General features: G+C 34.7%; 1 protein-coding gene across 1 annotated transcript; it reads left to right on the forward strand.

The window, feature by feature from the left end:
• The first annotated feature begins 735 nt into the window (after nucleotides 1-735).
• LOC113102988 (meprin A subunit beta-like) lies at nucleotides 736-8,657 on the forward strand. Its single transcript, XM_026265936.1, has 15 exons — nucleotides 736-841; nucleotides 1,017-1,148; nucleotides 1,381-1,399; nucleotides 1,511-1,564; nucleotides 1,650-1,693; nucleotides 2,039-2,117; nucleotides 2,271-2,388; nucleotides 4,060-4,238; nucleotides 4,368-4,586; nucleotides 4,738-4,890; nucleotides 5,823-6,038; nucleotides 6,116-6,583; nucleotides 7,373-7,558; nucleotides 7,636-7,733; nucleotides 8,521-8,657. The coding sequence occupies exons 2-15, from the start codon at nucleotides 1,092-1,094 to the stop codon at nucleotides 8,560-8,562; spliced, it is 1,932 nt and encodes a 643-aa protein (XP_026121721.1). The 5' UTR covers nucleotides 736-841; nucleotides 1,017-1,091; the 3' UTR covers nucleotides 8,563-8,657.
• Nucleotides 8,658-12,521: the final 3,864 nt, after the last annotated feature.

Below are 12,521 nucleotides of genomic sequence, written 5' to 3' on the forward strand. Positions count from 1 at the left end.
AAAGATTATAATGCTTGAGCTAAAAGCATCCTGATACTCATTTGTGACCCTGGACCACAAAAACAGTCATACTGTATGTAAGTATGTAAGTATGTTAGCAAACTTACATACTTACATACATACAGTATTTTGTTTTATTAAGCCAAAAATCATTAGGATATTAAGTAAAGACCATGTTCCATGAAGATACAGTAAGTTGAAAATGTCTTACTGTAAATATATAAAAACATAATTTTGTTTGGTAATATGCATAACTAAGGACTTAATTTGGACAACTTTAAAGGTGATTTTCTCAATACTTGATTTTTTTGCACCCTCAGATGCCAGATTTTCAGTATATCGGCCAAGTATTGTGCTTCCCTAACAAACCATACATGAATATAAAGCTTATGATGTATAAATCTAAATAAATAAATAAATAAATAAATAATAATAATAATAATAATTAAAATTTGACCCTCATGACTGGTTTTGTGGTGCAGGATCACATTTTTTGATGCTCATGTTCATTACATGTGAAATGGTGCGAGACAAGTGCACAACGAAAAAATGCATTTTTTCTTTTACTTTACATCAAATAATTAATCAACCCTAGTCTGAGGGAAAAATACAGTATATACCCTAAAAGGAGACATATGACTATGCATTATGATTGGATGAAATATAAACATCCTGGTTTGATTGGGTTATAAGTCGAAGTGTTCCTCTTTGTCACACACTGTGCAGATGCTCTGTATGATTTTCTGACTTTCTTGCAAGAATAAACCCTGCTTTTTCTTATTCTACAATACTCTGTGTGTTGTCTCACATCAAGAGTTGGAAAAAATTTTCCATAACAAAGGTGAGTAAATCTTCAGCAAATTTTCATTTTAGGTGAACTGTTGCATTAAACTCCTTCTAACTCTTATCCAAATCATTATCAATAATTTATTTTACAATGTCTAATAATATCAAGTTAACCATTAGTGTAATAAATCATAAACTATCGGATACAAGCTCATATCATTGCAGACTAGGCTCTTTTGTTCTATAAATTGGTTAATACACAATGCACTGATGTTCTGAAGAGAGCGTCTCAGAGTGAAGTTCTCATGGCGTCTCTCCATACATTACTGATTCTGTGTGTATGTGCCACAGCCCTGTGTTTGGTGAGTACAGAATTCAGATGTCAGAGAAACTATTTTGTGTTAATGAATATTGTGTTAAAGCAAAACTTACACAGCTATTGTTATATTACAGTACAATGACCTTGTTCAAGACTCAAATGAGTTTTATGATAGTTTGTGATTATTTCTTGCAATATCAAAACTAACACTGTAATAACTTGTTGTTGTAAATGGGCACCTCTGACACTTATCTCTATAATGTTTTCTTTAAAAGCCAACATCTTCACTCACAGGCGAGTCATAGCAGTATATACAACAATATATTCAATAATTTTGAACATTTATATAAAATGTTTTTTTTTTCTGATTTTTTTTTTTTTTTTTTTTTTTTTTTTTTTTTGTAGGTAATGCAGTGTTTAATGTGGATAATGGAAAAGATATATTTGAAATAAATGAAGGTTTGTGGAAACATTAATATCACATCTTAAATCTGTAGCATAATTTCTATAACAGTTTTGCATTAACTGCTGTCTCATTCAACAGCTGCAGGACTTGACCTGGTGGAAGGAGACATTCTGATAAAGGAGGTCAGTGTTTTCTTTGAACAAATTCTCATGTCACTTTCCACAAACAGGATACAAATTAGGGCCTTAAATCTCTGGGCCTGAAAAATAATAAAACATTTTTAAGGACATTCTTAACCTTCAGAAAATATCAAAATTAACCTCAGGAGGTCAAACTAATGTGTAAATACAATTATATACACACACATATATATATATATATATATATATATATATATATATATATATATATATATATATATATATATATATATATATATATATATATATATATATATATACACACATTATAGATGCTACATTTTTATTTAATTAAAGTGAAACATTTTTTTGGTTTATATTTAACAGGGAGAAGACAGAAACACTGTTCTGGATGAAAAGTATCGCTGGCCAAAAACTGTGCCATATGTCCTAGACAGCAGCCTCGGTCTGTGAATATAATAATAACTGATTCAGTTCTGTTGAATTTATGCTTTGACCTGTATATGATATTATAATTCTAACTGAATATGTGCTCCAAATTACTCACTCACTGTCCTCCATCTTCTGTCTTTTTTTAATTGATTTTATTTTTTAATAGAAATCAATGCTAAAGGTGTGATACTGAGAGCATTTGAGCAATACAGACTCAAGACCTGTATTGACTTTAAACCCTGGAATGGAGAGCCAAACTACATTTTCGTATTTAAAGGCAAAGGGTAAGAAAAATTCTGAACACTACACACATTTAAACCTATCTTCACAGATTTATATAAATTTGTCACTTTTTTTCCAACCAAAAACCTACCAAATCATTTTTTTTTTCAAGATATTCACCACAACTTTCTTGAAATCCTCTTTTAGTTGGGGAATATTTTGAGATTATAGAGCTGATTGATACCATTATAAAACATTTAAATGATTTTCTTTCTTTTTTTTTCTTCTTTTTTTGTAATATTACTCCAAAACCAAAATGCTTCAGAATAAAATGGATGCTTTATAGAAATCAATCAAGGAATCATCAATCAATCAATCAATCAATCAAGGAATCCATCATCTAATCTAACATTATTATGGATTGACAAGTGATCTAATATCTTCATCTTTTATCTCTTCTATGCCTTTGATACAGAGGCACCAGCTCATTCTATATCTTCTTGTTCTCTTACCCTCTCCTTAAGATCACGATTCTTGGGAAGTTGATCATTTTGTATCTCCAAGTCCTTAAATCTTTTTTTGTGTGTGTTGTTGTTGCACTCAATTGCAATCATGGTGCTGCTCTGTTTGTATTTTTCACATAAATCCACCAGCTTCTCATACACCCTCCCTTCCAGATTTAATATCATCTCCAAAATGGTTTCATTAGCCATCTCCGCATTCTCTTTAATTTTGCTCCATTATTTTTTCTTCTTCTTTCTTTTCAACATTAGGTGAGGAATCTTTGCCTTTGGAGTCTAGTCTTAGTCTGGCAGGATTAATCAGTTTTTGTGAAGACATCTTTATTTAAAACAGAAGGAATTACTCACTTCAAGCTAAGTTTTCAAAACAACTTTCATAAGTAAAAAAAAAAATGCAGCTGTTTAACCCATCATCTTCACACCGCCCTGTTCACATAGTAGTTTCTGTATGGTTGATGGCATGTAGTGCACTATATAGGGTATAGGTAACAATTAAAACAGTGTACATATTATTCTATGAGTTGACATATTATTATATGAGTTGAGCCTCTTTTTGAATAGCCAGCAGTATTTTGTTCATATCACAGCTTGAGTCAGAGCTGTTGATCTCAGTAAAGACACATTTGACCGCTTATGACAGCCACAGTCTAAATATAAAAGATTTCCCGTTTAGTTTTAATTTGAAACTTTAACTAAAGCAAAGCAGTGACTATATATGCTGAGGATGTATAATTATAAAATTGTGACACTTCAATACACTTCAGGGGATCTTTAATCACTTAAATGTATTAAATAATATTTTAGGCAAATAAGCATGTTAGACCATTTCAGGCATTTGAAAACATTTCGTCCCCTTGGAATTAATAAGGTTCTATCTGACATTTTTATCAAAGTTGAGTTATTCACTTATTCTTATTCTGTGACAATTTATTTACATTATGTGATGTTTGATTTTAAGTTGTGTACATTTTGGGATTTTTTATTGAAAAAACAAAAAGGTTCTATCTACAGAAATCTATGGAACACAAAAACTTTAAAGCTCAATATCTCAAAACTACTCAGAACGCAGATAGAACCTTATAATTCCAAGGGGACGATTTGGATTTTTATTCCACTGGCTGTATTTGAGTGGTGTATATATTGGCAAAAAAAAAAAAAAAAAAAAAATTAAATTCAGGGTGATGAAAAGGTGATGTTTTTATGTTCAATCAGATGTTACTCAAATGTGGGGAATCGACGGATGGGGAAACAAGAGTTGTCAATTGGTGCAGGCTGTGACAGTTTAGGAACAGTGGAACATGAGTTTCTGCATGCGCTGGGTTTCTGGCATGAACAATCCAGATCTGACAGAGACGACTATGTCACCATCATGTGGGACCAGATTGAAGAGGGTAACTATTGAAATCTTAAATACACGCATCAATAATAAAATCATTCTCTCATGTCAAACTCCTCTATACATATACTAAATAGAAACTAATTTGTTAATTAACTGTTTTAATGGTTTGTTTCTTACTCAGGTCATAAACACAACTTTAATTTACATAATGAAACAGAGTCAAGTTCTCTCGGTGTGCCCTATGATTATAGTTCAGTCATGCACTACAGTAAGAAATCATTCAGCAAAGGCAGTGAACCGACCATTGTTACCAAAATACCAGAATTCTTGGATGTGATTGGTCAACGCATGGAGTTTAGTGACAGTGACCTGATCAAGCTGAACCGGCTATACAACTGTAGTAAGTTTATGACTAAGCACTTTCTGGGGAATATTCTTTGATTGTTATTTTTTTAATAAATATATTGACATTAGTCTGACGATAAAGACTACTTGCTCAACTTATACTTTGCTTCTCTAACTCACCAAAACATTTTTCATAATTCTTCCAGCTACAGCCTCAACTTTTCTGGACTCTTGCAATTTTGAGGAGCCGAATATCTGTGGTATGATCCAGGGTGATGGTGGAAATGCCAAGTGGGCTCGTGTACAAATGGTAGAGGGCAGTCCACAGACGGACTACACCAACCTCGGTCAATGTAAAGGTATGTACACCCCTAACCACAAAGGTAGGATTCAACCAAACTGAGTTTTGCATTAATTTACAATTAAAAATTACAATGAAAATTTACAATGAAAACTTCATGCAAGTGAGTTAAGAAAATTTTACAATATTTTTTTTTTCCATTTATGCACCATCATGCTCAGTAGCCCCACCCATTGTGAAACCTAATTTGTCTAAACTCTATATAAACACAAATATCTTTGGTTGTGATGCATCAAAAATACAGACTCTTGTCACTGTGAGTCAAATCAAGCAGGAGTTTTGTGTGGAAATTTGACCTTTTTCCACACGGCAACTATTATTTACGCCAACTATGATAGAAAAAAGAAAAAAAAAATCTGCCATTGCATTTACATGACTTAACAAAAGGAATCAACATGTACAGAGAGAACTACTGTACAAAGAGAAATGTCAAACTTACAGTCACTCTCTCAGCAGGTATAAGAAACTTCTTTGAAAATCACAGAATTTTTAGACCACTATTTGTATTTGTTTGCCAAGGTAATTTAACAAAAAACTGTTTAAAACATACATTTTTATATGATTATTTCAGGTCTTATCAAAAATACCTTATTATACCAAAAACTGTCTTAAATGGGATGGTGTCACACGGGAGACAATTTTTTTTTTTTCATTTTGTTTAATTTTTGTTATATCAACATACTATGTAAAATTGAATAATTCATAGTCCATAAACCTGCACTAATACCTCTTTTTTAATGGTGGTGCTTTGGTTATGATAAACACATTTTACTGATACCCTGAGGAAATACCTTTTGACCTTCTCAAGACATTTCTTGTCAAGGATTCCAATATGACAAAATTATTTTTTAACTCCATTATAAGGTCCAAAGAGAAAGTGAGAATACTGGTTTAATGATCTATTATCTAATAAAGTTTATACTTCCACAGGGGTTGGGTTCTTCATGCATTTCAGTACAGCCACAGGAACCAAGGGTAAAAATGCTTTCCTGGAAAGTCGTCTCTTTCACCCCAAAAGACGTTCCCAATGCCTGCAGTTCTATCACTACAACAGCGGAAGCGTTGATGACCAGCTAAATATCTGGGTGCGTGAATACACAGTTAAAAACCCCAAAGGAGCCCTGAGACTCATTCAGAAGATCAGAGGTAATAATTCTTCATGTTTAAAACACCAATGGATAAAAAATGTTAACCTATGGGTAATTTATACTTGTACAACCTAGGTGAACGTGGAGGCTCCTGGGAACTATATCATGTTACGCTAAATGTCTCTGATAAATTCAGAGTAGTGTTTGAAGGAGTGAAAGGAAAAGACACATCAAAGGGTGGTCTGTCTCTGGATGACATCAACCTCTCAGAGACCAAGTGTCCTCAATTCATTTGGCGCATTCGTGATTTTAAAAGGCTTCTTTCTAAAACCCCTGCTGGTTCCGAAACCTACAGCCCCCGCTTTATATCCCCAGATGGTTACTCATTTCAGATTGGTTTGTACATTAATGGCTTGAAGGATAGTCCAAATAAAACAGCAATCTACTTCCACTTGACCTCTGGACTCTATGATGACAAACTTCAATGGCCATGTCCGTGGCGTCAGGCATCTATTGAGCTGATGGACCAGAATCCAGACATCCAACATCGCATGAACAACATTATGATGATAACTACAGATCCAAACAAGACCTTAACTGATTGTAAGATACAAAGCTATAGATATTAGTCATTTTGATGTGCCATTAATGCTGATATGCATAAAGTTACTTGGTTACAGATTATTTAAAGATAAAAGTAAACAAAATGTGACCTGTACTGGCAAGATGAATCAGACATTGCACAGGCTCATTTTGAGCTAAGGGGGAAAAATGGATATTAGTCAGATTTGGGGATTTCACAAAAATTAGTTAATTACGCCCTTGTCTAGCAATCCCGATGCTCCAAATAGTAATTTAGCATGTAACATTTGTAACATAACTGAACTGGAACTGCTTGGGAAAAACATCTGATGTGTAAAATTAAATTAGATCTGTGCGTTACAGTAGGTCTAAATATAGGCCGTCTTCCTTATAACTGTTAGTCTAACAATGAAAGAAAAGAGGAAATCACTTGCTGCTCTTGACTGAACTGCTTTTGTAGTTTTTATAGGCCTAAACAATTTATTTGTAATGAACACACTAAGGGAATTTTTACATTTTATTATTAGCTTTTCTTATTTGAATGCTCTTGTTTAGATGTAAAATGCATAAGGTTGCCTAATGCATTATTGGTTTCTTTCTTATATTTATTGTATTATTTTTTTGCATAAAAAAAATAGCTATATTAATATAGTAATTATTATGAAGGAAAGAATTGGATGAAAAGATTCAATGTTGCTAGGTGATTTTGCCTTGGATCTTTCAATAAACTGCTTTGCTCATTGTGACTGATCTAGCCAGCACAGTTTACAAATGTTTTTTTTATAAATAGTCTCTTCTCTTTTTGTACAGACATGGGTAAAGGTAAGTATTTCTGGGACAACCCACTAAAAGTAGGCAGTCTAGTCACTGGCCAAAATGGTAAAAAATTCTACCGGGGGCCAGGTTACAAAATCAGCAACTACATCACACATGATCATCTGAAGAGTCGAAGCTTCATTAAAGGAGATGATGCCATCTTCCTCCTCTCCCTTGAAGGTGTGCAGTTCTTATTCAATACCATTGTAATTCTTATGAAATATGAAAAGAGCTTTAAATTTCAACTTTATCAATAGATGTGACTGGACTTTTGAAGACCAAGAGACCAAAAATCAAAGACCTGCAATTAGAGATTGATGACCGTGAGGCAGAGGAGGATCCAAAGAGACAGATGGTATGTATCCAAATACCAGTGTTCTCCTCCCATTGATAATTGTAGGGCTACCATTATTCATTATTAAATTTAAATGGATAACTTCTATTAAGTGCTGGGGAGTAACTAATTACATGATGATAATTTATTTACAAAATAAATGTAACTGTAATCAAAATGTGTAATTAAATAAGTTACCTATGAAAATGTTAACAATTACAAAGGAGTTATCTGAATATTTCACACATATACACATGATTGACTTCTTTAAAATATGAGACACCAGTGTTTTAGGAGTTTAGGACACAGACTAGGACAAATGAATTATTCAGGAATCATTAGATGTCAGTGTTTCCTGCCACAGATATGCAAAGATTTGATTTCAAAAACATTATCATAGCTATTTAATGGTTTCTTATTATAATTTTAAAACAATATTTAACCTCAAAATGATCTCAAAGTAAATGGAGGTGCTAAAGTCTGATTTTGTGGTGGCTGTGCTTTAAAATGAATTAATTAGTATCTTAATTCAAGTGAAGAAAGATTTTGAAAGTCTGACAGTAATCAGTGTTGAGTACTACTTAAAGATTAACCCTGCCTGCTTTAAATGTTTGAAAATGATTAGAAATTTAGAAAAGTAATTTTAAAAATCTAATGTAATCAGTAATTAATAAGGCAATTGAAGTACACTACTTGTTACGTTTTATTTATTACATTTTAAGTAGGGTAACTTGTAATCTGTAAACTATTAAATTTCCAAATTAACCTTCTCAGCACTGCTCCCAATAAACAGCATTTTCTTTTGCAGAACCCCAGAGTCCTGGGACCATGGACTAAAAGATCCCCATGAGATGCTGCATACATCAAGAAGCCTAAATGGAGAGAGAGAGAAAGAGAGAGAGAGAGAGAGAGAGAATCTTTCCAGAATTCGCCAGATTGTGTCTTCATGAATGAGCTGGAGCTACCGTATCAAACCTTGCATTAAAAAAAATGTCTCCTTAAGATTATTTTCTTCTTATTTTCCTCATTTGTAAGTTGCTTTGGAAAAAAACTGCCTGCAAAATAAATACATGTAAAAGCATTAAAAGAAGTAGTCAACCATTAATACTCCCACAGTTTATTAGTTGTATGTTGTAGTCTGTATCAAAGTGCTTTATTATAAATAATTGTAATGTAATTTACATTCCTGAATTTTCAAGAGATGCAGCTGTCCATTGGCACTGCACTATATGAGAAACATCACATTCTCTGAGACCATGACCTGGTTGATATCATGCATGTGCTCCAGCAGAAGGTTAATACTGTTCTGCTCAAACTCTTCATCCTGGTCTTTGTTTATGTGAGTTAGAAGATCAGCACGCCACTGACTGAGATCGGGTCACTTTAAAGGACTTCAGTAGAGCTGCATTGAAGATCTAACCAGGTCAAGTCAAAAGGGTCATGCAGGTCAAATCAGTCTCCATATCTTTTTGTGTCCACTAGTGGTCTCACATCCCCATAGGCACCTCATCGTAGGCACTACGGCACTCGTATGCGTTCCCCAGCCACCACTGAGGAGCGGATGGGGGGACTTTCAAACCTAACCACTCTCCGTCAAAAGGGGAGTGAGGTGGGGTGCTTGGCGCAAATGTTCTGGACCATGGGCGTAGGTTTGGTCTCAGCTTTGGTGGGGACACCCCCATACCCCCCCCCCCTGTATACTGTCCCTAAAGAGCTAGTATAACTGTATAATCTCATAAATGCACTCTCAAAAAAAATAAATAAACACCTGAGACTGTGTAATGCTGAACAACCAAACGTTTATTAACATAATTTATTATGTACATTACTATTTACACTAACAAAAATACAAATCTAACAAAACTAAATAAATAAATATAATAACCTTTTTCTATTATAAACACTATTTACCCATAGACTCACGTTTATGTTGACTGCAAGATTCTAAGTTAAGGTAAAGGCTAATTGACATTCAGTTACTTGCTAACGTAGTATTCTATCATCCTGGGTAATACTATCACCAGTTAATACTATTTTCCACAGTAGAATATGCATTTGAAAGCCTGGTCAGTCACTACTGCTAGTTTATTTGTGTGGCTAGCTAGATATTTTGCTTACTTACACTACTCTGACTCTGCTTTATGAAAAAGCTTCTTATGTCCCTTTTGCATAAGGAATCTACAAAGTAAAAAAAGGGGCAAAAAAAAAAAACGGAATATTAAAATGTTTTTACTCTGGCCTTTGTATGTGGCAGAGAGACAGCCCTGGTAACTTACTGTCGGCGTCGTCAACATGCGCGCGCGCGCACACACACACAGCGTGCGCATTACCCGCTCGCTGCTAGTGCAAGCACAAAAGTAGTCCCGGTCCACGCGTGTAGTCTGTCAGATACCCCGCCGTCAAATTACAGCGTTTCTTGTACTGTCGTCATCCTGGCCGTTAGAATCGATCCAAATAGCAGTGCAAAGATCCAAATAGCAGTTCAAATGAGATTTGTTAAATAGTGGTGGGGACAAATTTGTCATCTCAAAATATTGATAGGGACTAGTACCTAGCGTCCCCCCTAAACCTACGCCCATGGTTCTGGACAATGGCAGTGGTGATGGGGTACAATGATGCGTCGAGTCAGGCTCCCGTTGACCCTCCAGAGTCGAGTCAGGTTCCCGTTGACCCTCCAGAGTCGAGTCAGGCTCCCGTTGACCCTCCAGAGTCGAGTCAGGTTCCCGTTGACCCTCCAGAGTCGAGTCAGGTTCCCGTTGACCCTCCAGAGTCGAGTCAGGTTCCCGTTGACCCTCCAGAGTCGAGTTAGGTTCCCGTTGACCCTCCTGAGTCGAGTCAGGTTCCCGATGACCCTCCTGAGTTGTGTCAGGTTCCCGTTGACCCTCCAGAGTCGAGTCAGGTTCCCGATGACCCTCCTGAGCTGAGTCAGGTTCCCGTTGACCCTCCAGAGTCGAGTCAGGTTCCCGATGACCCTCCTGAGTCGAGTCAGGTTCCCGATTAACCTCCTGAGTCGAGTCAGGTTCCCATTGACCCTCCAGAGTCGAGTCAAGTCACCGTTGAAAACTCCAGAGTCAGGTCAAGTCACCGTTGACACTCTGGCCGGTGTTAATAAAATCTTCCAACATGGTGATGTAGACATGTAGGCACATGTTAGAATGAGCCGTTTTGTGGGGTGGGGTGTGGTTGACTCTTTTTTTTTTTATCTGAAAAAATGAAAAACAAAACATAAACAACTTGAATATTCGATCTCTACATGTGGGCCCCTCTCCGCTGTTTGGTCAACCAAACATTACAACATAATAATAGTCCTCCTCTTCTCAAGCCATTCATTAATTTGGCAGTTTGATCAAGAGAAAGAGATAAAACTTAGTAGAAATACTTTAAGAATCCATAGCGGCAGATGACTCTTATTATGTTTTTTAAGAAAAATTATTATTTTGTAATGTTTGGTTGACCAATCAGCGGAGAGTGGCGTTTCATTCCTGCCCACATGTAGAGATTGAATATTCAAGTTCCTTATTCATTTTCTATCCTTACGTAAAAAACAGAACAAATTAAAAATGTTTTTGTTTTTTTGTCAGACATCAATATTAAATTAAAAAAAAAATTGGATGGAAGACACCCTGTTTTGCTACCTAGGTGCGCTTTAAAGTATGTATCCCCCCAAAATTATTATTATTTTTTTTCTTATTTGTATATTCAAAATTGTATTTAAAGTCGTTATCTCATAACACCATTTATTGCTGTTGTAACTGTGCAATGTAAATTATTTAATTTGTTACAGTTTTGAAGGCCATCTCAGTGGGAGGGAGGGAATGACTGACTTGCTGTTAAACTCCTCATATGAATGAACCTTGATATTATCTGTCAGAAACATCATTAACGCTCTCAAAAACAGTATGGAAAACAATGAGAAACAATGAAAAACAGGTGAATAAAGACTGGCAATCAATGTTTAGTCAGTTTAATGTTCTGAAATGATTATTTAAAGACATGTAAAGCATTTTTGCTCATTTATGTGGGTCATCCCAAGCATGGTTGCAGTATATATATATATATTTTATATTTTATATACTAAATATTTTTTAGTTTATCATGTATATAAATTTTGTTTTATTTGATCAGATAACATTTTAACCTGTCATATGGTCAATGTGCTCTTCAGATGTTACAATGTACCCCACATTTCACTTCCAATTTTTGAACCACATGTGGATGTACACAAACTGAGAAATTCAAAAAGTGTTACTTTGTGGCCCTCTCTTTAACACTAGTGCAAAGACTTGTAGAACAAGTACAGTAGGTCACAGAATTAAATACAATATTAATACCATACCATTTCATTCAGTATAGTAGTTCATATAAACATTCATAAGAGCACTAGACAAAGTTATCAGATATAGCAATGGTTATTAATAAAAACTATTAAAGTAATATGCATTGTGGCATGAATAACAAACAATTCATAATCCTGTGAAGTTTTGGGGCTTTTTTAAAATGTTGTTAATGATTTCACCACCAGCAACAAATCTAATATTCTCTCTGAGTTTCCATGTTCCATTATGAACATTAACTGGTTTTAACAGGAATAAAACCAAAAATCATGGTTCTTGCAGCCATGGTAACCGTAAATTAACCATGGTTTTGTACTAAAAGTTTGCTACTGTTATACTAAAAGTATACTTAAAAGTATACTTGTATATAATAGAAAGTGGGCCAATTTAGTTCTAAGGAGTATTGAAACAGAACACTTACAAGTATACTACTAGAACACTGATATTTGTATACTTGCTACATAAAGTATCCTTA

Source organism: Carassius auratus, unplaced genomic scaffold, assembly GCF_003368295.1.
Source record: "Carassius auratus strain Wakin unplaced genomic scaffold, ASM336829v1 scaf_tig00217792, whole genome shotgun sequence".
Classification (NCBI taxonomy): Eukaryota; Metazoa; Chordata; class Actinopteri; order Cypriniformes; family Cyprinidae; genus Carassius; species Carassius auratus.